Source organism: Salvelinus sp. IW2-2015, linkage group LG1 (genome assembly GCF_002910315.2).
Source record: "Salvelinus sp. IW2-2015 linkage group LG1, ASM291031v2, whole genome shotgun sequence".
In the NCBI taxonomy this organism is placed as follows: domain Eukaryota; kingdom Metazoa; phylum Chordata; class Actinopteri; order Salmoniformes; family Salmonidae; genus Salvelinus; species Salvelinus sp. IW2-2015.
In genome coordinates this window covers 44,083,238-44,110,468 of record NC_036838.1, presented here as the reverse complement: position 1 = coordinate 44,110,468, position 27,231 = coordinate 44,083,238, and the positions used below count along the sequence as shown (strand labels likewise).

Below are 27,231 nucleotides of genomic sequence, written 5' to 3'. Positions count from 1 at the left end.
GATTCTTTGGGAAGGGTGAGGGTTCTATGTGAACCATAATGACTCAAAGAACCCTTTGAGCTCTTCAATGCTTATTTACAGTTCACAAAAGGGTTCTTTGCTCTTTTACCGATATTTTAAAATGTAGTGGAGGTGGTGGTTCTTATGAATATTTTGGGGCGTGCTTTGCTCACAGCTCTTTTGTGCAACCGTGTCATTCCAGTTGATCTAATGTGTTGTGTTATGCCATTGCATGTTATATATACTGAACAAAAATATAAACACAACAATTTCAACAAATTTGAACTGAGTTACAGTTCATATAAGGAAATCAGTCAATTTAAATAAATTCATGAGGCCTTAATCTATGGATTTCACATGACTGGGCAGGGGCACAGCTATGGGTGGGCCTGGGCCCGCCAACTTAGGAGCCAGGCCCACTCACTGGGGAGCCTGGCCCAGCCAATCAGAATGAGTTTTTCCCCACAAAATAACTTTATTACAGACAGAAAAACTACTCAGTTTCATCAGCTGTCCAGGTGGCCGGGCTCAGACGATCCCACAGGTGAAGAAGCCGGATGTGGAGGTCCTCGGCTGGCATGGTTACACGTGGTTGGATGTACTGCCAAATTCTCTAAAACAATTTTGGAGGTGGTTTATGGTAGAGAAATGAACATTCAGTTATCTGGCAACAGCTCTGGTGGACATTTGTGCAGTCAACATGCCAATTGCACGTTCCCTCAAAACTTGAGGGAGCGTGCAATTGTACCATTGTGTTGAGTGATAAAACTGCACATTTTATAGTACCCAGCACAAGGTGTACCTGTGTAACAATCATGCTGTTTAATCAGCTTCTTGATATTCCACACCTGTCAGGTGGAAGGATTATCTTGGCAAAGGATAAAATGTTCACTAACAGGGATGTAAGCAAATTTGTGCACACAATTTGAGCTAAATAATTGTTTTGTGCGTATGGAAATGTCTGTTATCTTTTATTTCAGCTCATGAAACATGGGACCAACCCTTTTCGTGTTGTGTTTATATTTTTGTTCAGCATATGACTATGGCCAGTAATGGTGTCTTGTGAAAGACTCATGTATGGCCTTGTTTCAATTGAAAACAGTTGACTCAATCAGTCAGTGGTTCTCAATTCTCTCCTCAGGGACCCCCAGCTGTTCCAAAGGTAGCTCACTTCATTCAACTTGTCAATTAACACAATAATAACACCTATGGAATTTTAACAATATAACAAGGCTAACCACAGTAAAAAAATGTAAAACTGTATGGTTCTTCGAAAGGATCTACAAAGAACCTTTCAGATTGAGAAACACTATTTATAGAACCATTCACCATAAAGGTTCTACAAAGAACCATAAACAAAGCTTCTATATAGCCCCAAAGAGGGTTGTAACCATAGCGGAGTCCTTTTTTGGTGCCAAATATAACTTTTTTTAATGGTTCTTAATATAACCATAGGAAAGGGTTCTTTATAGCACCATACAGGTTCCATTTAGAACCTTATGAGCATGATTCTTTATTGAACCTTCAAAAAGAGTTCTATATAACACCAAAAAGGGTTCTGCTATGGTTACAAGCCAAATAACCCTTATCTAGTACCATTTAGGGGGGAAATGGGGGAGGGGTGTGTACCACATCCATCCCTCCCTCTGTCCCTCCATCCTTCTTCTTTGCAGTTTGACCCCCACTTCTGACTGATCCCCGTCCCTCTGGTTGATTTCCCTCTAGATTAGTGATCAGATGTAATGTGAGAAGGGAGACGAGTCAAAATGAAAGGAATCAGAATGGTTAACAAGGATCCATCCCCATGTTTCCTTCAGCTTTTATGATGGAATGTCAGAAGAAGTTAGAAATCAAGTATGAAGTGTGGATTCCTCAGTAAAGTAGGCTAAGTTTTGTTTCACAAAATCCAAACGGTAGAGACCAGGGGTGACGGACTAGACTTGGTTTTGGATTTGCAAAGAGCACACAGCACAGTAATATATATATTTTCATATTTTAGAGTTAGAGAAAATATGGTAAATGAATCATCACCAACACAGAGCGAGAGAGAGAGATAAAATGTGACACACACACACAATGTATTTCCAGCATGTAAATTACCATTATGCTTTGCAATGCACTTCATACTTTCCCTGTAGATTTTACGTCGTCTCTCTTCAGAGACATTGGATCCCATGTAAAATAATTGAATTACATATCAAGGTTACATGGGAATTAAAATTAGTCTCTTGGCTTGCAAATAAGCCTATATAGCAGAACAAGACGTAATGTATAATTAATCTCATTCAAAGTTGTGATCATTTCATTCTACAAAAAAAAAAACATCTCACATATTGGATTTATATATATGCGTATGATAAAACAAAATAATCTGTGTTGAAGATGCCAGGAGCGTCCATAGGAGCGCCTTCCCCTGAAGGGACTGTCAAGCAGGCACAAATACATTTCTTGGACGTGCAGTCATCAGATCAAATTCAAAAAGCTTGAGGAAACTCGCGTGCCACTCAGTCAAGGTCACCCAAATACAAATTCTACAAAGAAACCATAGGGACAACGGTGCGAATCATCTAAGCGTCCGTGCGGGTGTGTTATAGCCTATATTCGCAAATCCCAAGGACCTTTATTAGTCCGAGCATAGTCAAATATCGACAAGTATTTATAGGAATGTTTCTATTTAGCATTCCAAATTACGAAGCTCTCCCCGAGCAAGATTTCCATTGATTCGGGTAGTCATCGTTACTCTCTCGTTTTCTTTTAGGCAAGTAGGAATAGGAACATTGTTCCAAGACTCAAGGATGTAGCCTAAACCTATAATATGTTATAAAACAATTCTGTATCGAGGTCAACTGGACCTCAAATGAGGGTAGTTGGGTATCAAATACCTGTTGTTGCTTGCCCGCTAACGATGATTGTTTTATCTGCTTTATGTGTTAATCCATAACCTTGTAGTTAAACTCATTTGGAATGTGAGATAGACTCATACAAAGATAAATCTACATGTTTGCAGCGCCGTTGATTTGTCTTTTCTGATCTGTGTGCCTCACGGTTGGGAGATAACGGTTTCGTTGCATGGGCGATCCGCTGTCAATTATCAAGTCTATTTCTGAGTATTGTATATACATTTCAGATAGTTGTTGGAACAGAATAGTCTATATTGGTTACACTAATTCTTATCATGATCTTTCCTGGTGATAAATGCGCGTCGCGAGTTGATGGAGATAAAGTGGAAGGGAGTTTCACCACCTTAGAATGACTGTAACCTAATGGAGATATAATAGATTCACGAAAAAATAGCCATGGAAAAGCAAATCATTTGGCGTCAGAAATGTACATTTCCATAATCCCAAATAATATAGTTGACCGTGGTTAGTGTCTGATTGAATGTGTATTCTAATTATGAAAAAGGCGCATGGAACAAATTTGCACAGCATTATGTTATAGACTGAACACGTCAACATTACAGGTCCTTAATATGCCACTCGTGTATGAGCTGAGTTTAGTCATATTGCACTAATGTTCCCTAGAACTACTCCACGGCTTTTCAAGTCATCACCAAGCCTGGAAAACAGAGATTCGACTTCGAAAAACTTACCAGGATGACAGTCGGCCCAAAAGAGAACGAAGGCAGACAAGATCAGAGACAAGATCCACCAGCAACACGATTGCAGTAGCCTCCGCATGACAAAATGAACATTGAGAGCAAAAAGGGCAACTGTTGAGTTATCCGTCTGAGCAAATAATTAATGTCCGCTGCGTAAAAACAGCGCAAATGCTGCTAAATGTAGGCTAGTGACTGTTCAGTGGAATTATATTCAGTGCTGTCTGGAACGTCCAGAAAACAGTCTTGACTTCTCAAAACCTCCTTCCAAACAGCTTCTTGATACTCCCAAAGAAAAACATGTCAGTTAGGAGAGATATAGCTTTCGAGCTTGAATCAGTTCATTCAACAAGAATCGAGGGGATAGGAGCAGAAGACGCTAGTGGCAGTAGGCTAGTCCATGCATCGGAGAGCTGCAGCGGTTCTGCTGGCGAAAACAGAGAGGGAATAGTTGGAGCGGCACTGGAAGCTTTCCATTCCTCCATCCAGGAAGTAGCGTGTGAATCGAAGTCTGGCAGAGACTTTAAAACAGGCTTGGGAGAAAAGGCGAGGAGAGGAGGGGAGAGAGATGGGGGAGAGGGAGCGCGAGAGATGCAGCACTCACTCCTCCGGATCCTAGCGCCGGGTATTAGCTCACTGTTCAGCTATATCAAATCAAAATCAAATCAAATGTATTTATATAGCCCTTCTTACATCAGCTGATATATCAAAGTGCTGTACAAAAACCCAGCCTAAAACCCCAAACAGCAAGCAATGCAGGTGTAGAAGCACGGGGGCTTGGAAAAACTCCCTAGAAAGGCCAGAACCTAGGAAGAAACCTAGAGAGGAACCAGGTTCTGAGGGGTGGCCAGTCCTCTTCTGGCTGTGCCGGGTGGAGATTATAACAGAACATGGCCAAGATGTTCAAATGTTCATAAATGACCAGCATGGTCAAATAATAATAATCACAGTAGTTGTCGAGGGTGCAACAAGTCAGCACCTGAGGAGTAAATGTCAGTTGGCTTTTCATAGCCAATCATTGAGAGTATCTTTACCGCTCCTGCTGTCTCTAGAGAGTTGAAAACAGCAGGTCTGGGACAGGTAGCACGTCCGGTGAACAGGTCAGGGTTCCGTAGCCGCAGGCAGAACAGTTGGAGCAGCAGCACGGCCAGGTGGACTGGGAACAGCAAGGAGTCATCATGCCAGGTAGTCCTGAGGCATGGTCCTAGGGCTCAGGTCCTCCGAGAGAGAGAAATAAAGAAAGAAAGAGAGAATTAGAGAGAGCATACTTAAATTCACACAGGACACCGGATAAGACAGGAGAAATACTCCAGATATAACAGACTGACCCTAGCCCCCCGACACATAAACTACTGCAGCATAAATACTGGAGGCTGAGACAGGAGGGGTCAGGAGACACTGCGGCCCCATACAATGATACCCCCGGACAGGGCCAAACAGGCAGGATATAACCCCACCCACCTTGCCTAAGCAAAGCCCCCACTCCACTAGAGGGATATCTTCAAACACCAACTTACCATCCTGAGACAAGGCCGAGTATAGCCCACAAAGATCTCCGCCACGGCACAACCCAAGGGGGGGGCGCCAACCCATCAACCCCCAACCCAATAGCCAACAGTTTAAAGGGGCAATCTGCACTTCGAACAATAAGAAAGTGACAACCCGCCACTGATTTAGTAAACAGCTGGGGCTGAAAAAATGTACCCACTCTCAAACTCATGGACAGAGCTATGGATACAGGGACTGATCATCCATGATATCGATATTATAGTTTTAACCATGTTTTGAGGATATAGGCTACATTGTTTGTTTACATTTAAATTGTTTATGAACAAAGGAGTAAAACAAGCTCATATTTTGGGTTCTGATGGGGTACGACAGTTGAACTAAGCTCCTGAGGCATCAATACATTATATTCTTCAAGAATCAATGGGTAAGCTATACTCATTCATTTATAAGATGGATGTAGCAACTGCAGATTGCCATTTAATGGAACATGGTAGCCGATCTGAAAAAGCTGTTTTAGAGGCAGGTTGAATTAAATATAAATTACCATATGATGTTGACTGTTGATGTTGACATGTATTAATGGAAACAGTTCTATAATCTATTGGTCTATATGTCTATCTGTTTTACCATACATTATTATGCACACCTGAAAAAAAGATCCTTAAAAAAACCACTGTATTTGGTTGTTCAATGTTATAGGCCTACACCCCTTCGGTGTGTGGGAGTAAAAACTAACAAGCACACACAGGACAAAGCCATAACAAACAAATATGGCCTTGACAAAGGCTACACAGCTTCAGCTTTGACATATAATCGATTATGTTGGCAAACTGTCAACAACATACAATGCCAATTGCAGTAGAAAACCATTCTCATTCACAATGAGCTATACATGTAGGGGACTAAACAATAGAGATGATGCATTAAAGACAAACTGTATTATGTTGCAAACATATACCATAGCCCTTTACACTCGTACCTGAAAATGGCAGATCTTTGCACTCATAAACACCTAAATTGGAACGCAGTGGCTGTACAGTAACATGCTATGTATGACGTCATGGATATGGCTCTGCGCTTGGGCAACTTTTGCACATTTGTTGTTGTCTGAGTGAGGGAAAAGCTGAACATGAAGAGGACTCTATGTATTTTGAAAGATGAGACATTGAGGATTATCATGATTACCACTTTGATGTCATACAAACAAGCCAAACATCTGTGAATCCAAATGTGCACTTCACAGTTTCATAGCATAAAACTCATGTCATATACAGTGTCAACGTTTTTGATCACTATGTTTGATGTACAGTTACAAGATGACAAGGCATTGTGTTGTTCTGAACAGAATGAGCCTGTGTTTGTCTATTGTGAAGAAAATTTGCCACAGCACACAAACCTGAACGTACTCATGACAAAATTAAAATGTGTTTCCCTGAATTTGAACTGTGAAGCCTAACACTGTAATATCATATTTTATAACTTAGCTAGTCATGTTGGCAATAGAACAAGCTTTCAAATTATGCCCACCTGAACTAGATTGTGATTTATAATTGACTGTTTTTGGATTGAGGTAACAACAGTAATTGTGTGATGGCCAGGATGCAGGTTTGTGTTCCAAACAAAACAACTACAAGTGTGCTTGCGGTAGTTCCTCAACTGCACAGATAGGAGAGCTTTGAGTCATAAAAGTGCATTGAAATTACTTAGGAACTGTGCACGCATTGGAGAGGTGTGTGGCCACTTGGAGACACCAGCTAGTCCTCTCACTCAAACCCTTGTAATTGTTTTGTCTTATGTTGAATCTACCCCACATTTCCCAGTAATATTCTTATCATGTTACTGAATATATCCAGAGTATTTTCATTATCAACAAATGTGGTGGAAAGTACAATAAATGTAAAATGCACATAAAATCAACAGTGTTATGTTTGGATTCAGTCTTGTCTCAGGTCTCACCTTCGGTCTAATACTTTTCCCATAATCTCCAAACTGTTTCCTTTCAAATGCTACCAGGGTTATGCATATGCATTTCATATTTCTTCTGTAAGAAACATTTAAATTTAGCACTATCCATTCCCACGATTGTAGAGGGTTAAGCAAAACATTGTTTGGTCCTTGACTTGTAAAGGCAAAAAGGTGACACTACTTGAACCTGCTTCCATAATAATAATTGCATAACAGATGTACTGAAACTAAAATTCATGACAACTGGTGTCAACTTCTGGCAATTCATTTAACACATGTATGAGCATCTGAAGAGTCTACATATTTTCATATAATTATTAGACAACTTCTACTGGTGGTTCGATTGGAAGAAAAGGCAGTATATTGGACACTTGGATTGGAGAATCAGCAAACTCTGCTGACTAGGGTACCAATTTGACTGTATTTCAGTCTGTCATGCCAAGATGTTGGATCATTCCTGCCTGACATCTTCCCACTGACATCTGTATAACAGTGAATCAATACATTTCTTCTCAATCAACTGCACACAGTGGACTCAACCAAACGGTGACTTTTATGACAAAAAGTATTCCGCTGAGTGGCATCTGATGGACAATGAAGCGTTTTTTGGTTAGTCTCCTAACAACCAATTTAAAACCCACATAAAAAGCTTCATAAACTTTGCAGCTGCTAATACACTCTCTCTTTCACCTATGTAGATTAGCCCAAAATCACCCTGGTCTGTCAGTTTAACTGAGTGTTTAATTAGTAGTGCTGTAATGTTGAATTATAGGCCTTGAGGGATGGTTCACATTCTATATTACATTCTACTGACTGGCTCTTCCCTGGTTATCTCTCGTCTACCTTGCTGTTTACCAGTTAATGTTCTGTGTTAATTGGATATTAGTGGTAGTGAATTAAAATACTTTCAGCAGATATCAGTCATAATATGTCTTCCAATAATAAACCTCTTTTGAATTATTATCATGCTACTCATCTAACTAATCATCAGGAAGGATCATCCATATCAACAATATATCCCATTTCCAGTTTTAAAAAGGTACATAAAGACCTACAGTAAAGCCTACATACTGTAGTTCAAACGTTACCTACAATTAGCCTACAATGAATTAGGAATTTGTAAATCAATCAATTTGTAAAATAAAGTAGGTCTTCTCAATATCATTATAGAATAGTACTGTTAGGATACATTTTGAATAGTCTATGGGTGCGTTTGATTGGTAAGGCAAGTTTCAGATCAACATGGCAGTGTTGCCATTGTTTATATGTTTTTCTTTATAATGTCAAAAATAAACATCTCCAACCCCCAATATCACACACCCACAAACTGAAATCCAATGTGTACATTGTACAATCAATTCGTGAAAGAGAGCCTCAAATGTCACATTCATTTGTATATATATTCACTGTAATACATGAATCGTGGCAATGTTGGTTCCTGTTTCAGTCATATCTATGATCACATTCGCATGGGTGAAACAAAAACACCCTAATGATTGGTGAGAAGGGGGTAGCAGCATCCCAGTATGCCGACCGGAGTATGGGTGAGTCGGTGTGTTAAAAGGAAAGTAGTGGGTGTGTGCAAAGAAGTGGGTGTGTTGAAAGGAAAGTAGTTGGTGTGTGCAAAGAAATGGGTGTGTTGAAAGGAAAGTAGTTGGTGTGTGCAAAGAAGTGGGTGTGTTGAAAGGAAAGTAGTGGGTGTGTGCAAAGAAGTGGGTGTGTTGAATAGGAAAGTAGTTGGTGTGCAAAGAAGTGAGTGTGTTGAACGGAACGTAGTGGGTGTGTGCAAAGAAGTGGGTGTGTTGAAAGGAAAGTAGTTGTTGTGTGCAAAAAAGTGGGTGTGTTGAAAGGAACGTAGTGGGTGTGTGCAAAGAAGTGGGTGTGTTGAAAGGAAAGTAGTGGGTGTGTGCATAGTAATAGGTGTGTTGAAAGGAAAGTAGTGGGTGTGTTGAAAGGAAGTAGTGGGTGTGTAAGAGTTGGGTGTGTTGAAAGGAAGTAGTGGGTGTGTGCAATGAAGTGGATGTGTTGAAAGGAAAGTAGTGGGTGTGTGCAAAGAAGTGGGTGTGTTGAAAAGAAGTAGTGGGTGTGTTGAAAGGAAGTAGTGGGTGTGTGCAAAGAAGTGGGTGTGTTGAAAGGAAAGTAGTGGGTGTGTGCAATGAAGTGGATGTGTTGAAAGGTAGGTAGTGGGTGTGTGCAAAGAAGTGGGTGTGTTGAAAGGAAGTAGTGGGTGTGTGCAAAGAAGTGGGTGTGTTGAAAGGAAAGTAGTGGGTGTGTGCAATGAAGTGGGTGTGTTGAAAGGAACGTAGTGGGTGTGTGCAAATAAGTGGGTGTGTTGAAAGGAAAGAAGTGGGTGTGTGCAAAGAAGTGGCTGTGTTGAAAGGAACGCAGTGGGTGTGTGCAAATAAGTGGGTGTGTTGAAAGGAAAGTAGTGGGTGTGTGCAAAGAAAGTGGGTTGGTGTTCAAAGGAAAGTAGGGTGTGTGCAAAGAAGTGGTGTGTTGAAAGGAAAGTAGTGGGTGTGTGCAAAGAAGTGGTTGTGTTGAAAGGAAAGTAGTGGGTGTTGTGTGCAAAGAAGTGGGGTGTGTTAAAGGAAGTATGGGTGTTGTGCAAAGAAGTGTGTGTGTTGAAAGGAAAGTAGTGGGTGTGTTGAAAGGAAAGTAGTGGGTGTGTGGAAAGAAGTGTGTGTGTTGAAAGGAAAGTAGTGGGTGTGTTGAAAGGAAAGTAGTGGGTGTGTGGAAAGGAGTTGTGTCGAAAGTGCTCTGCTATTAGGTTAGACGTTTTTGATTGAGCTGTGTTTTTGTCTTCCGTTTCTTACCATACAACTATTACATTGAGCTACTGTACTGTGAGAGTTTGGACTGATGTTTTTAAGATAGAGGATTAGTCTGAGTCGTATTTCAGTGTTAGTTTTACACAGATAATTTTAAATGTTCAGTTGTAAAACTGATGACTGTTTATTTTTTATTAAAAGTATTGATGATGGGTGTACTGTTGCTTCATGCGTTGTATGCGTGTGCTTACTGTGACTGTCACCCTGATATTGGCTACTAGGTAGCTACTTCCCACTCCGGTTGCTGGACAGTAGTGCTTGTCAATGGGGAGCAAAGGGCACCGTGTCCCAGTGTTGTTGCGTTCATGCCCTCCCCATTGAGTAGTAGACTGTATATTGGTACAGAGTCAATGTGCGGGGGCACCAGTTAGTCCAGGATATATGTATCAGTGTGACGTCTAGACGGTTATAAATATTAGTTATTTCTTGTGTAGGCTGCTATCCTACTGCTATCCTACTTGAAATAAAATCATGTGAGAGAAAAAAATCGCCACAATATCTACCGCCGGCGACACAACCATGTGCCTGCGGACTTGTCAACACTCAGCACTGGTCGCCGGCTTGCTATCGACTCGTAGTGCAGCCCAATCAGCCAAGCAAAACGGTCTTGGGTGCCAACAAACCTGCCCAATTATCTGAATCGCTTTCCATACACCCACTCCTTTCGACACACCCACTCCCCAATAGTCTGGTCGCCATATTGGGCTGCAGCTACTCATACTTGTGATTGGTTGACAATAGAGCTTCACACATTGCGGCGATGGCTGTAGGAAGAAGTTGGTGAAGAGCAACTGCAGAACTTGCAGTCAAAATTTCATGACCTTTGATCACATGAATTTTGTAAAGTTCATGCAGTCGACAAGTAGGCGCAAGTCGGATTTTTTATCCCCATAATGCAACCCACTTTGAAAGGTTGGTCACCGACTTGACAAAAGGGATCCGCTCAAACGCGCCCAATGTATGACGTTTTAGGGATTCAGAACGTGCATATAAGCGTATGTGGCTACACTCATTGTGGAACTTGTAGTCACATTAACATGCTAGAGAGGCACTTCCAGAACCCTTGTGCAACACCAGAACTGCACTACCCATAGATCATTCGGGTTATCAAGACTGTCTCAGACACGGAAGGTGAGTGCTCCAGTCATTTTCATTTCATGCAACGAGGACGAAATAATGCAGCTATATTGTTATACGTTTTAGCTGTATTGATTGAATGTATTGATTTAAGAATTGTAAGCGAATGAAGATGATTAGCTAAAATATTTAACTTAACTCGACGTTAATAATGTTTATTTGATGGGAAACATGTCAATGCATGTGCATTAGGCTACAGTCACCGGTCAGTTAAAAGATCTGACAACCTGATTGCGGAAAATAGGCCTACATAATATTTCGCTGTGAGCGAAAGCAAACTGTACGTGCGTTTAGTACACGGATGCGTTTCTATCTAGTGAAACCTAATATAATGGAGCATTGCCTTGTCCACGCTACGCGGTGGTATCTTTAACATTGTTTCATTACAGAACCGTTCATTCTAGACAGATTTTTAGCGCGAAATAATGTGCCAAACTGTTTTTCAGAGAGTTACGTTTCATGGGCATGTAGTGTTATTTAAAGATCCAACATGAAATTGCAGACGGGGATTGTACAACGGAAATTAATAGACAATTGTAGGTCTATTTGACATTGCCATTTTTTATATTTAACTCAACTTCATGGATTATTCTTTTTTTTAAGGGCCTTTTAATCATAAAGATCCACCAGAACTATGCATGCTTTTAGTCTATCAGCATGTATGGTTATATAATGTGTTCCAATATGGATGATTGAAGTTCTGTTCTGGCCATATTAGCCTATACCTTTCCCATGATGAATAACCAGAAAAACACAGAATCCCTCTCCTCCTCTTCACTTTCAGTCTAAACTCCTCAAAAAGGCCCAGTTGGCTTCTCACTCTCGTTCAGCGTCAAACCCTGGGATGCACACTTTTAACGATTGTGAAAACAAAGTGACAGTGTAACAGCGGCACAGTCCCACCATTCAGTGTATGGGAAGAGTCAAGAGAGAATGCTGAAGTCTACACGCTTGGACAGTAATGATTGTATTGTATTTTACTGGGTGTGACAGACTGATGTAGACGTTGTGTTGTGAGGCGGTGTCATTCCTAAATTAAGCTTAGTCTTTATAAAAGAAACCCAATGAACTTAGTCACATAGGCATGGCCTATCCCTATATAACATACTGTATCCTGTCCTTACAAAGTATTTTTTTTATTTAACCTTTATTTAACTATGAAAGTCATTTAAGAACAAATTCTTATTTACAATGACGGCCTACATCGGCCAAACCCGGACGACGCTGGGCCAGTTGTGCGCCGCCCTATGGGACTCCCAATCACGGTTGTGATACAGCTTGCATATAGACCATACATGTACAGTTCTAACACAGTACAAGTAGGCCTAGTTATTACAACTGAAACCTGTTTTCAGTTTGTCTTTACAAATGTATATTTAGTGCAAACATTAGATTTGCAATAAAGCTCGATTAAGTATGTTGAATCCTGCTCTCACTCTAGAATTACTGTTTGATGAAATTAGTCAGAAACACTGGGCTTATGAGTTTGTTTACAAATGATCTTATACAACTTAGGACCAGCTATAACAGAATATATAACAGCTGCTATAACAGCTTTAATGTAAACTCTTTGTAGCCAATTTATACCTATTTACATGGTACACTACAAATCTACTGTGCATTCGGAAAGTAATCAGACCCCTTGAATTGTTTCACATTTTGTTACATTGCAGTCTTATTCTAAAGTGGATTAAATAGATGAATAGTTTCCCCCCTCATCAATCTGCACACAATAMCCCATAATGACAAAGCTAAAACAGGTTTTTAGATTTTTTTTGCTCATTTATTAACAAATAAAAAACTTAAATATTACATTTACATAAGTATTCAGACCCTTTACTCAGGACTTTGTTGAAACACCTTTGACAGATATTACAGCCTCGAGTCTTCTTGGGTATGACGCTACAAGCTTGACACACCTGTATTTTGGGAGTTCCTCTCATTCTTCTCTGTAGATCCTCAAGCTCTGTCAGGTTGGATGAGGAGAGTTGCTGCACAGTTGTTTTCAGGTCTCTCCAGAAATGTTAGATCGGGTTCATGTCCGGGCTCTGACTGGGCCACTCAAGGACATTCAGAGACTTGTCCCAAAGCCACTCCTGCGTTGTATTGGCTGTGTGCTAATTTAATCAATTTTAGAGTGAGGCTGTAATGTAACAAAATGACTACTTTACGAATGCACTGTATGTAATTGCTTGAACTATGCTTTAACCTTAACTAAGTTTCAACTACATTGACTACATCTGAATGTGTGGATGTCTGAATGTGTGGACTCATGTTACTAGACACTTCAGACACTTCACACCCTCTGACCCTCCGTTAGTCTTCTCAGAACATCCAGAGGTGGAGGTTGTGGAAACAGTGGGAGTCCAGAAGTGACCAGATGGATTTTTTAATATGCCGAATATGATTAAATACATTTTAATGATCTGGTTCTCAGTGGTGCTGTCTAGGGATGTCACATGGCTCCTCCTTCTAATGTGGACCATCTGTCTGCAAAAATAAATAATTAAATAAACAGAGAAATCTTCTTGTCTAACACTCACAGGAAACCTACTCCTATGAACCCCTGCTGAACTAAGCAGTACACCTACTCCTATGAACCCCTGCTGAAGTAAGCAGTACACCTACTCCTATGAACCCTTGCTGAACTAAGCAGTACACCTACTCCTATGAACCCCTGCTGAACTAAGCAGTACACCTACTCCTATGAACCCCTGCTGAACTAAGCAGTACACCTACTTGGAGCTGCAAGTTATTTGAACCCTAACCCGAAACAAATGCAAAAAAAGGGTCCATGGCAGAATGTGCATCGGATTTGGATGTGCTTGGTTTGAATTATTCTCAATGAATCATACACACACTTCGCCCACCTTAATCACAAGATAGCTCAATAATTATACATGCTACTGCATGCAGCCTTCTACTGTATATCTTCAATACTTCCTCCTTAAAGGAAAAGTCATTATGATGCAAAATGTTGGTGACACTTTGCTTCTTGGAAGTCCAATATCTTGAGAACTTGACTGCTGACATGCAAAACATTTTGGGACTGTATCAACAGTGGACTAATAGAAAAATATATCATTTTTGTGTTGAGCTTTCCTTTAAGCATCCTTTTGATGTTCCTGGCTCTCCATACATCCCTCTAGTTTGTCTTCACAATAGCACTTTAACAAAAAATAAAACCAGTGTGGATCAATATATCAGTGATACTTGTCCGCTGCTTTCCCTGGTTCCAAACTTAATTTGGAGATTTGTGGACAGGGATGCATAATGCAAGAGAACTGGCATCAATGATACACTTGTTTATTCATACCACAGCAATACTTAATTGATTGGATTCTCTTTGCTTAATGTTGAACTAAACAGCCATAGACCTGTGTTAATTTCTGTATGCTGTATTTCCCCAGCATGTCCACCGTGTATCGTGTTGTTCAGTGTGTTGTGTGCATCATTAATTGTGCCCATCTAACACACACAGAGGCTCTTGTATCATGTTGAGAATGCACAGGACTATATCTATTTAGCAAGTTCTAATTAGGATTTGAAAATTACTTAAAAAAGCATTTAGGTAAAGTACTGTATATAACAGCCATGCTCCAGGATGTATTCCTGTCCTCATTGGCATTCATTTAGTGTTATATAGCAGTGTTACACAATATAGTTCTGGAAGTGGGATATGAATACAAGCACAACTGTCACTTCCTAAAGTCATAACAAAATGACATGTTCACATTGTCTTATAAAGCAACCCTGTACTGTATTCAGGTCAGTGTTCTCCCACATTGAAAGTCAAGTGACCTACAAAAACACACCGAGTTCATCCAGTCATCTCTGACTGTTCCTTGAGTCCTTGATACTTTCCGAAAAGAAGAGCAGGAGGAATAGAGAGAGTGGTGATGCTGACAGAACCAGCGGCTCCTCAGTTCTAATTCTGTGTGTGTGCGCGCGTGTTTGCACTCTGAGGTCAGGCTGTGTGTGTGAGGGCTGCAGAGAGAAGACCTGCCGAATGATTTTCAAGGAGAGGTCATAAAGGTCACCACCGTAGTGCGGTGGAAGGTGCCCAGACCCTCAGCAGAATATCAACTCTCTTTGCATTTCTCTTCCATTTACATGGAGCCTCATGTCCGTACTGGTCTCTGCCCCTGCAGGTAAAGAAAAGTGAGGTACTGTAGAAGATCAGAGAGGAGTTCACACTGCATCAAGTCTAAAATTTGTGATCTGCTCTGGAGTCCAGGTACACTTATAGACAGGTAAATATGATTAAACAAGACAAGCACACAGTGTACAGTATCTGACTAAACTCTTGGACAGTTTGCAGTGCAGAGGGAAAGGACAGCTGTTATGTAAAATGGCAATACATTTGGTTGTGTCTAAAAATACATGAATTAAGATGGTGACATGTTATAGGGGATGTACTCACTACTGTAGCTAGGTTTCCATCCAATTAGTGACAGATTTTCATGCGAATATTCAAAAATCTGCATTAATAACAAAATCTGCATTTTGCCAGAGATGGGTTTCCATCAAATTGACCTGTTGTGAATAAAAGGCTGTGCGTGATGACTGTGTGTATATATAAAAAAAATAATAATAATATATATATATATATATATATATATATATATATATATATATATATATATACTTTTTACCCCTTTTCTCCCCAATTGGTAGTTACAGTCTTGTCCCATCGCTGCAACTCCCGTACGGACTCGGGAGAGGGGAAGGTCGAGAGCCATGCGACCTTCGAAACATGACGCCGCCAAGCCGCACTGCTTCTTGACACACTGCTCGCTTAACCTGGAAGCCAGCCGCACCAATGTGTCGGAGGAAACACCGTACAGCTGGCAACCGAAGTCAGTGTGCATGCGCCCGTCCGCCACAAGGAGTCGCTAGAGTGCAATGGGACAAGGACATCCCAGCCGGCCAAACCCTCTCCTAACCCAGACGACACTGGGCCAATTGTGCATCGCCTCATGGGTCTCCCGTTCGCGGCACAGCCCGGGATCGAACCTGGATCTGTAGTGACGACTCTAGCACTGCGATGCAGTGCCTTAGACCGCTGTGCCACTCGGGAGACCCTCGGGAGACCCACCTTTTGCGGTTAAATTCCCATGTACTGAATATAAAATAAAAAAAAGTTAAATGGGTTTCCATGGCATTTCCGACTCTATTGATGGTTTTGTCAACAAAAAAATGGTGCGTTATATAGTGCATGTGACCACTCTGGTCTTGGCATGTGCGCTCTAGCCAACAGCTTGACATACAGTGTGCGTAAAATAGCCTACGTGATGAGATTATTATGGACAAAAGAGCGAGATTATTTGTCAAAAGGCAGCCAAGCATGATCATCATGTCTCCATAATAAGAACCTTGATATTTATTGGAGAGGAGCATCAATCACAGCGTGTACTTTCACCACCTTGTAAAGTTCATCGTAATTTATCTGTAGCCTAATAAACTGCATTATTTCCCAATTAGTCGTAGTGGGTGGACCACACAACATATCATCACGTGACTCCAAGTTTACTTCGATATGATGGTTATTATATCAATATTTGTGCAGAAAGGAATTTCCATTGCCATTTCTTGCATAATAAATTTTACAGACAGAAAAAGATCCCACCTCAACTAGCGTATTTGTTTTGTAGACATTTGGAAAGTTTGCTGACAAATTTGCTGTTTCCATCAGGCCTGTCGTGACATTTTTTTATGTAATGTGTACATTACTCGCTTAAAAAGGTTGGATGGAAACCTGGTTAATGACAGCAAAAATGTAATGAGCATAAATCAAGTCATTCATGACCTTATGATTATTGTAAGTCAATATATGTCCTGTTGCATGGTAGAAGCCTTTAAATGTATCATCCCCTATGCTTATTGTGATGCACTTCAACACTGCCTATCCTGTTAGTGTTGTTTCTGGTCATGTCTCAACATGGGGCTTAGTGTACGTCAATGGCAGAGCAACAAAGGAGCGGAGCTCCAATGCATGGTGCCCAGTGGATGACATTTATCCCCACTCTGTATTTCTGCTGTTAATCCGATTGGAGACAAAGGCCTTCATTCCCAATCACATTAACCAGTTGGCATCTCTTCAGTCTCTTTCACTCTTAATCCCATGCAATAAGAGCAAAAATTTAACTTGATCTGATTGGGCACAACAGCAATCTGATACTGGAAGATAATTGGTCATATCTGATTTGGGGAAGCGGGGAAAAGAAAACATTTAGAGGTGGGGGAAGGGGGTTGGGGAAAATAAGTGAGGGAAGTGGGTGGGAAAGAGATAGATAGTAGGTTGAGCTAAAGGAGAGTTGAGCAATGATCCATCTGAGCAATGATGGGGCTCCTTGTTTTTTTGTTAGTCGTCTTGCCTGGGGATATGAACGATTGTTGGTCAATCCTTTAAACCAGGTAGGCCTACAACTGAACTGAATTCTGGAGATGTGTGTCAGCCACTTTTAGATATATTCTTTGCCTTACCACTAAGTAAAAGGATCACCCTTCCAAAAATGAGATATGTGTTCAATTTCACCTTCTAATTTCACCTTTCAATCTCCTTTATCCTCTCTGGAAATGTGCTGCTTCAAACCTTTGACAAAGAGCTTAGCCACCCAAAGCCACCAGTGATGGGAATTGGTGTCTCTACTGTGTTACTACACACTACCCCTAGGGATCTCTTATGTGTCTCATTACCATTCACAGAAACACTATGAGAAATTGACACAGATGTGCTTACACGTGTTAATGTCTGCCTGCACTGTTTTTATTTTGTCTCTCACTTACGCTCTGTGCTGTAGACCTATAGCCTACATAATTTCAAACGTTTAGGCACTGTAGGCCCCTAAAATTCAATTCTGGGCCATGGTTACCAAATCATTCTTCACCTCTATTTCGGGACTGATTTAAACCTGGGACAGCAGGTGGGTGCAATTAATTATCAGGTAGAACAGAAAACCAGCAGTAGTCCGGACCTTGTTGGGTAAGATTTGAATAACCCTGCTCTAGGCTATGCATTACTGTATATTCCAATAGTTACATGTTTTGAATAATTTTCAAATTACAGCAGTCACAGCAATGCAGAAACATTACATTCTGTGTGGCTACTGCAGGATTATAGGAGTAGGAGTACCTGTGGCACTCCAAGAACAGGGTTGTCTATATCCTTGCCATATATCCGGCTACTTAGAAAAAAGGTGCCTACACAATAGTTTACTACATTATTAGAAAAAAGGGATCCAAAAGGTTTTTTGGCTGTCCGCGTAGGATAACTCTTTGAAAAACCCTTTTTGGTTCAAGGTAGAACCTTTTGGAGTTCCATGTAGAAACCTTTCCACAGAGGGTTCTACCTGGAACCCAAAAGATTGCTCCTATGCGGACAGCCAAAAAAGCTTTTTGGATCCCCTTTTTCTAATAATGTAGGCAACTATTGTGTAGGCCTATATGTTTGATGTACAGAATTGTTACATGATCTGTGAATGCTTTCATACTATTACATCTTAGCTAGTGTAATGCATTGGCAGCATGTTTTTCAACTAACCTTTACATGGCGATACTTCCTTAATTCTCACCTTGGAAGTCACTGGTATCTTCTCAACTCCCATTGCTAGTTACAGGAGGAACGTTGGACGTTATGAAATTAAAAATATTTTTGCTTCATGAGATAATCCAACAATATAATATGTATGCCGCCTTATTGTCTATTTCAGATCTTCTCTCATTGATCAAGACAGGTGAGTGTCCATCCCAAAGTGCTGCACATCATGACTCAGAAATCAAGCGTCACTTTGAATAACACTAACCTGTCTTGATCAATGAGGGAAGATCACAATTGGACACAGTTTTGGATACACTTCATGGAGCAAGAAAATGTATACATTTCATAATGGAGCATTTTCTAAATTCCAATGTCCCACCTGCAACTAGTGATGGGAGTTGTGAAGAAAAAGGTAACTTCCAAATTGAGAATTAATGAAGTATCGCCATGTAAATGTTAGTTGAAAAATGTCTGCCGGTGCTTTACACTAGCTAAACTGTAACAACTAGGGAGGCATTCACATTTCACGTTACAATTCTGGAGGATGTGTGTGAGGATGAGGCCATCATGTGTGCACTCTGATTGTAGCGGGCCATTTTCCCTAATGCAAACTCTCTCACATTGCTAAAGACAGCCGGATATTCACTATTCAAATGTGTACTTTACGCCCCACACTGAAAACATGTTGTTGAGTGTTTTGTAGCGGTGTCTAGTTGATTGTATTGATTTGCTGGGAAAAATCCAGGCAGTCCGCGATTAGGCAACATATCTTTGCCTCAGCCATACCTCCAGTAGCTCATTACAGTAATGCTGATGTCGATATTTTTCCTGACTTTGAGTAATTTGAGTTATCATTCAAGAAATGTGTTTCCTACCTGTTAGTCTCTTCTCACACCTGTATCACTTCTTTGTTCTCCAGGTAGTTGCCTAGGCATGTGCATGCTCAGGGAGTGCTTGTTTGATTGTCATCATAGTGTTTATTGTAATGTTTTACTTTCCTGATACTTACTTGATGTCGTTTGTCAGGCACACATTCATATTTGAGTCATTTTGTGCCAACATGGCAATGTAAGAAAAAAGTGGGGATAATAACATAGACTACTAGGCTTAGGCTTATACCTGCTGATGCCACCTGACAGAGGGTATGTAAGTTCGTTGGTGATGGTGTTTCGGATGAGAAGGAAGGGAACAGACGTGCATGATATGGGATGTGAGATTTGTGCCCAAAAAATGATAATTTAAGTGCAAATTGACATTGAGCCGAAGTGTATTTTCCTGTCAAATTTGTCTTCTTTGGTCTTGAGCACATGATTGCAGTCGTCAGTGATTACACTGCACCTTTATTCAGGAAATCACCTTCTTACCTCTGTGGCTACTCAGGCAATCACAAAGATGGTTGCTTCTTCCTCTGTCTATCGCCTCCCTTGGCAGTGAGACATGGTAAGCCTACCTGCATCCAGCAGATACCTTCTTAGGGCACAGATGCTGTGACAGGATGAGCTGAGACAGATTGGCGAAGGGTGCCAGACAGGATGGTGCGTTACCGCCACCAACAACACGGGTGGTGAAATTACATAACAAGCTAGCTAGCTACTTGATACGCCCTGGACCAGAGCTAGGTCGGACCAGAGCTAGCTAGCTACTAGCTATGCCCTGGACCAGAGCTAGACCAGCGCTAGTGTGAACCAGATATTACTAGCTGCTAGCTACGCCCTGCACCAGAGTTACTAGCTATGCTATGGACCAGACAAAGTGCGGACCAGAGCTACAGTACCAGTCAAAAGTTTGGACATACCTACTCATTTAAGGGTTTTTCTGTATTTGTACTATTTTCTACATTGTAGAACAATAGTGAAGACATCAAAACTATGATGTAACACATATGGAATCATGTAGTAACCATTTTTTTTTTTTTTTTAACAAATCAAAATATATGATATATTTGATATTCTTCATAGTAGCCACCCTTTGCCTTGATGACAGCTTTGCACTCTCTTTGCATTCTCTCAACCAGCTTCACCTGAAATGCTTTTCCAACAGTCTTTAAGGAGTTCCCACATATGCTGAGCACTTGTTGGCTGCTTTTCCTTCACTAAGCGGTCCAACTCATCCCAAACCATTTCAATTGGGTTGAGGTTGGGTGATTGTGGAGGCCAGGTCATCTGACGCAACACTCCATCACTCTCCTTCTTGGTAAAATTGCCTTTACACAGCCTGGAGGTGTGTTGGGTCATTGTCCTGTTGAAAACAAATGATAGTCCCACAAAGCGCAAACCAGATGGGATGGTGTCGCTGCAGAATGCTGTGTTAGCCATGCTGGTTAAGTGGGCCTTAAATTCTAAATAAATCACTGACAGTGTCACCAGCAAAGCACCATCACACGTCCTCCATGCTTCACGGTGAGAACCACACATGCAGAGATCAGCCGCATGGACTCATCAGACCAAAGGCCAGATTTTCACCGGTCTAATGTCAATTGCTTGTGTTTCTTGCCCCAAGCAAGTCTCTTCTTATTATTGGTGTCCTTTAGTTGTGGTTTCTTTGCAGCAATTTGACAATGAAGGCCTGTTTCACGCATTCTCCTCTGAACAGTTGATGTTGAGATGTGTCTGTTACTTGAACTCTGTGAAGCATTTATTTGGGCTACAATCTATGGTGCAGTTAACTCTAATGAAATTATCCTCCTGTCCTCATGAGAGCCAGTTTCATCATAGAGCTTGATGGTTTTTGCGACTGCGCTTGAAGAAACTTTCAAAGTTCTTGAAATTTTCCGTATTGACTGACCTTCATGTCTTAAAGTAATGATGGACTGTCGTTTCTCTTTGCTTATTTGTTCTTGCCATAATATGGACTTGGTCTTTTACCAAATAGGGCTATCTTTTGTATACCACCCCTACCTTGTCACAACACAACTGATTGGCTCAAACGCATCAAAATGGAAAGACTTTTCACAAATTAAATTTTAACAAAGCACACCTGTTAATTGAAATGCATTCCAGGTGACAACCTCATGAAGCTGGTTGAGAGAATGCCAAGAGTGTGCAAAGCTGTCATCAAGGCAAAGGGTGGCTACTTTGAAGAATCTCAAATCTCAAAAATATTGATTTCTTTAACACTTTTTTGGTGACTACATAATTTCCTGTGTTATTTTATAGTTTTGATGTCTTAACCTATTATTCTACAATGTAGAAAATAGTAAAAATAAAGAAAAACCCTGGAATGAGTAAGTAGGTGTGTCCAAACTTATGACTGGTACCGTAGCTAGCTATGACCTGGACCAGTGCTAGTGCAGTCTACAGCTAGTCGGATGTTTACATACACCTTAGCCAAATACATTTAAACTCAGTTTTTCACAATTTCTGACATTTAATCCTATAAAATAACCTGTTTTAGGTCAGTTAGGATCACCACTTTATTTTAAGAATGTGAAATGTCAGAATAATAGTAGAGAGAATGAATTATTTCAACTTTTATTTCTTTCATCACATTCCCAGTGGGTCAGAAGTTTACATACACTCAATTAGTATTTGGTAGCATTGCCTTTAAATTGTTTAACTTGGGTCAATCGTTTTGGGTAGCCTTCCACAAGCTACCCACAATAAGTTGGGTGAATTTTGGCCCATTCCTCCTGACAGAGCTGGTGTAACTGAGTCAGGTTTGTAGGCCTCCTTGCTCGCACATGCTTTTTCAGTTCTGCCCACAAATATTCTATGGGATTGAGGTCATGGCTTTGTGATGGCAACTCCAATACCTTGACTTTGTTGTCCTTAAGCCATTTTGCCACAACTTTGGAAGTATGCTTGGGGTCATTGTCCATTTGGAAGACCCATTTGCGACCAAGCTTTAACTTCCTGACTGATGTCTTGAGATGTTGCTTCAATATATCCACATAATTGTCCTGCCTCATGAGGCCATCTATTTTGTGAAGTGCACCAGTCCCTCTTGCAGCAAAGCACCCCTACAAAATGATCCCGCCACCCCCGTGCTTCACGGTTGGGATGGTGTTCTTCGGCTTGCAAGCGTCCCCCTTTTTCCTCCAAACATAACGATGGTCATTATGGCCAAACAGTTCTATTTTTGTTTCATCAGACCAGAGGAAATTTCTCCAAAAAGTACAGTCTTTGTCCTCATGTGCAGTTTTAAACCATAGTCAGGCTTTTTTGGGGCGGTTTTGGAGCAGTGGCTTCTTCCTTGCTGAGTGGCCTTTCAGGTTATGTCGATATAGGACTTGTTTTACTGTGGATCTAGATACTTTTTTACCTGTTTTCTCCAGCATCTTCACAAGGTCCTTTGCTATTGTTCTGGGATTGATTTGCACTTTTCGCAACAAAGTTTGTTCATCTCTAGGAGACAGAACGTGTCTCCTTCCTGAGCGGTATGATGGCTTTGTGGTCCCATGGTGTTTATACTTGCGTACTATTGTTTGTACAGATGAACGTGGTACCTTCAGGCGTTTGGAAATTGCTCCCACGGATGAGCTAGACTTGTGTAGGTCTAAATTTATTTTAATTTTCCCATGATGTCAAGCAAAGAGGCACTGAGTTTGAAGGTAGGCCTTGAAATACATCCACAGGTACACCTCCAATTGACTCAAATGATGTCATTTAGCCTATTTGAGGCTTCTAAAGCCATGACATAATTTTCTGGAATTTTCCTAGCTGTTTAAAGCACAGTCAACATAGTGTGTGTGAACTTCTGACACACTGGAATTGTGATACAGTGAAATAATCTGTCTGGAAACAGTTGTTGGAAAAATGACTTGCACAAAGTAATGACTTGCACAAATGCACAAAGTAGATGTCCTATCCGACTTGCCAAAACTATAGTTTGTTGACAATAAATTTGTGGAGTGGTTGAAAAACGAGTTTTAATGACTCCAACCTAAGTGTATGTAAACTTCCGACTTTAACTGTTTAAGACAACTGCTGGGACAGCCCAAGCAGAGCTCCTGATCAATATGACCGAACATCAGCACTGCGATTACTCCCCACGGACTGGCAGAATCCATTTCTTCCTTTAACGAGTCTGACTAGCCCGACACGAACGATATACTGCTTTCTCGGGAACAGGCCCAGATTCCCATGATTTGTGTGAAGAGGAGGCGGAAAAAAGGGGCCAACGGGCGGGCTGCCTTCTGAGAATTCGTAGGCGATCGAATAAACACCCACTTCCATCCATGCACGTTTGCTAGCAGAAATCTTTGGAGAATAATCTTGCGCGTAGGTCATCTATTTTAATCTACCAACGGGGCATTCACAACTGTAATATCTTATGTTTCACGGAGTCGTGTCTGAACGACAACACTATCAACATACAGCTGGCTTGTTATACTCTGTACCGGCAGGATAGAACAGCGGCGTCTGGTAAGATAAGAGGCGGCGGGCTATGTATTTTTGTAATAACAGCTGGTGCACGATATCTACGAGCTATTGCTCGCCTGAGGTAGAGTATCTCATGATAAGCTGTGGACCGCACTATCTATCTAGAGTTTTCATCTGCATTTTTCGTAGCTGTTTACATATCACCACAGTCAGAGGCTGGCACTAAGACAACTTTGAATGAGCTGTATTCCGCCATAAGCAAACAAGAAAACGCTCAACCAGAGGCGGCACTCCTAGTAGCTGGGACTTTAATGCAGGGAAACTTAAATCTGTTTTACCAAATTTCTATCAGCATGTTAAATGTGCAACCAGAGGAAAAAACTCTGCATCATCGAGAGCATCCTGACTGGTTGCATCACTGCCTGGTATGGCAACTGCTCGGCCTCCGACCGCAAGGCACTACAGAGGGTAGTGCGAACAGCCCAGTACATCACTGGGGCCAAGCTCCCTGCCATCCAGGACCTCTATACTAGGCAGTGTCAGAGGAAGGCCCTAAAAATTGTCAGACTCCAGCCACCCTAGTCATAGACGCACGGCAAGCGGTACCGGAGCGCCAAGTCTAGGTCCAAGAGGCTTCTAAACAGCTTCTACCCTCAAGCCATAAGACTCCTAAACACCTAATCAAATGGCTACCCATACTTTTTACATTGCCCCCCCCCCCCCCCCTTTTTTTTTAACACTGCTGCTACTCTGTTGTTATCATTTATGCATAGTCACTTTAATAACTCTACCCACATGTACATATTACCTCAACTAACCCGGTGCCCCTGCACATTGACTCTGTACCGGTACCCCCAACAAACTGCATTGTTGGTTAGGGGCTTGTGAGTAAGCATTTCACTGTAAGGTCTATTACACATGTTGTATTTGGTGCATGTGACTATTACAATTTGATTTGATTTGACATGGGTACTATGGTGCCTGGAGTTGGTTTGAACCTCTCCAGCGCACTGACAATAAACAATGATTCCTATTAAGATTGACTTCGAGTGTCCCTGTGTAAGAATTTCCACAACATTCCCATTGGACATGACAGAGCACAGCCTATCTTAGTTATACAAATCTTTGGCTACGCCCAGGACCAAAGCTACTGCTGATCAGAGCTACTAGCTTTGCCCTGGACCAGAGCTAGCTAGCTAGTAGCATAGAGATCCTTTTAAATTCCTAATTCAGTGGGTATGCCCTGGACCAGAGCTAGTGACATATTATACTTCTGGCCCAGCGTGTTAGAGCGCGTGAGCTTTGACATTAGCAGACTAGGTGCCCTCAAAACACACCATCTGCAGCTGGATGCTTCTCACCCGCTTTGACATGAAGTGACTTAAATTGACAATAGTCTGCATTTTCAATATGTAGCCCACTATCCCAGGTTTCCAAGGAGGCTTACTAGCCCTATAGCTCAAATGTCAGTGTTGGTTCACAGACAGTGAGAGCAGAATACCAATTGTCATTCATTAGGAAATAAATAATGACATTTATGATGGCCAAAAACTATTAGGCTTTTTAATGCTCTTCGCATTGTTCTCACTCTGCCTCTCCTACCTCAATTATGTTATGTGTGTTGGTGTCTCAGTCCATTGCAACTTCCTAGCTCAGGCTGTCCGTCCCTTGGGAATTTATGGCGGGGAATTGATCTGTTATCATATTTGTGCATTATCTCCAGCAGCTGGTGGATATGCATGGTGCCGTGAGCAATGATAGAAAAATATTAGCCCCAGTAAATGCCACGTCTTTATATCACGTCAGGAACACCTAACCAGAAGCTATAAATACAATGGAGCCTGTCTAGCATGTACACATGTGCACATTACTTATATTTGGTCACAAGGAAAAAAGCGAGAACACCATTATTAATTGGATTATAATGCAAGTAGATCATGAAGAATTTGATTCTGGGAGGCTACTTTCTGAATCTACAGCTTTTCTACAGTAGTTTTGAAGTAAAGGACAACACATTGGACTGTCTGTCCTCAGTCTTGTGCTCTGATTCTTGGGTGGGAATGTGTGGATTCCCATTCACAGCTTGTAGAGGAACAAGGTTTCAATCAACTGAAATGTTTACGAAACAACCTTCATCATCCCATCATTCATGTGACGAAGTTGGATCAACGTGACCCACTATCCAACATGACTCATGCTGCCTTGGGTTGAGTTCTGTTGGTTCAAATCAAAAAGTTATCCTGCTGTTACTTCTCCTTCCATCTGTCTAAACCTTATCATGTACAAATGGTTAAATGCTGTTGTCTTTCTGTCGAGCTACCATTGTGTATGCTAGGGCATATGTACAGAGAGATAAAAATGGAAATGCATCATAATGCTTTGTGTGCCAAGAGGAATCTCACAAAGCACTTACTGTCATTGTAGAATTATACAAGGGTACAGCAACTGGCAGTTCCTTTTATCTAATGTATTTACTACAAGCAGTAGAATCAACAAAATATTTACATTTTGAGTTATCACATTAGCTGCTCTGTATGAATTTAATGAATGTCAGTTTGTATTTGGACGTAAAGAACACAATGTCAAATTAACTTAACTCTAAGATCTGTCCAGAGTGTCTCCCTCATTAAAAGTGATGTTTGTTTTTGGCTTCAGTTTTCGGATGCTATTGCAATTGAAGTTCAGGTCTTTGAGTTGTTACCCCCTCTGGGCAAACCCAAATTAGACGAGTGGTACTAGACGGCTAGACTAATGTATAAAAGTGCTGGATTTTGTAGAGTGAGGCTTCCTCAGGTCAGTGTGCATGTGTGAGGCCAGGGGTTTAAGTTGAAAAACCTCCAGGAGTTCATTTAGTTTCCTCTGCAGGTTTGGCTGTAAAGCTATCATCTGGTTCTGATGTCTCTTTGGGAAGTCTTGGCCAGTGGTAATAAACAAGATATCTGGGCAGCGAACACCAGGACTTTGAAATCTCTTTACCGATAGCCTAATTGTCCCTGGATCCAGTTGTGCTCTTTGTTGCTTTTGCATTTTCATCTATACATTTGAACTTGAATTGAGTTATTAGACTGCTGGTAGTGACTGTTTGTGAGTCCAATGCAAGTCCAATGCAATAGACAAACTTCACCTTCAAATATTCAGATTTAGATAGTTACTTCCAGCTTTACCTCGTGGGCATTGAATCGAATGGGCAACCATCATTCCCGCAGAATTACCGTTTTCTAGCTTTTCTGTGATGGCAGCCCTCTAGAGATTTTGCCCCAATTGAAGTGACTTGCGGAAAAGGGTATTTATCTGGCTCTCCTAGAAGTGATCTAACATGATTCCTGTTCTACC

General features: G+C 41.2%; 2 protein-coding genes across 4 annotated transcripts in view; one reads left to right on the top strand and one right to left on the bottom strand.

Moving 5' to 3' along the window:
- Positions 1 to 4,131, bottom strand: part of LOC111968171 (receptor-type tyrosine-protein phosphatase gamma) — a 328,528-nt gene extending 324,397 nt beyond the window's left edge. The window contains exon 1 of the mRNA XM_070442954.1: positions 3,593 to 4,131. Coding sequence (XP_070299055.1) covers positions 3,593 to 3,680 — 88 coding nt within the window. The 5' untranslated portion in view covers positions 3,681 to 4,131. The remainder of the gene's footprint in view (positions 1 to 3,592) is intronic.
- Positions 4,132 to 10,625: 6,494 nt separating this feature from the next.
- The window catches only part of LOC111968153 (fragile histidine triad diadenosine triphosphatase), a 333,296-nt gene continuing 316,690 nt past the window's right edge, over positions 10,626 to 27,231 (top strand). Inside the window, exons 1-2 of one of the 3 annotated variants that reach the window (XM_023993738.3) lie at positions 10,626 to 11,031; positions 15,189 to 15,290. The gene's annotated coding sequence lies outside the window, so the exon portion shown is untranslated. The remainder of the gene's footprint in view (positions 11,032 to 15,188; positions 15,291 to 27,231) is intronic. The other 2 variants (XM_023993727.3, XM_023993734.3) reach the window with 2 other exon arrangements.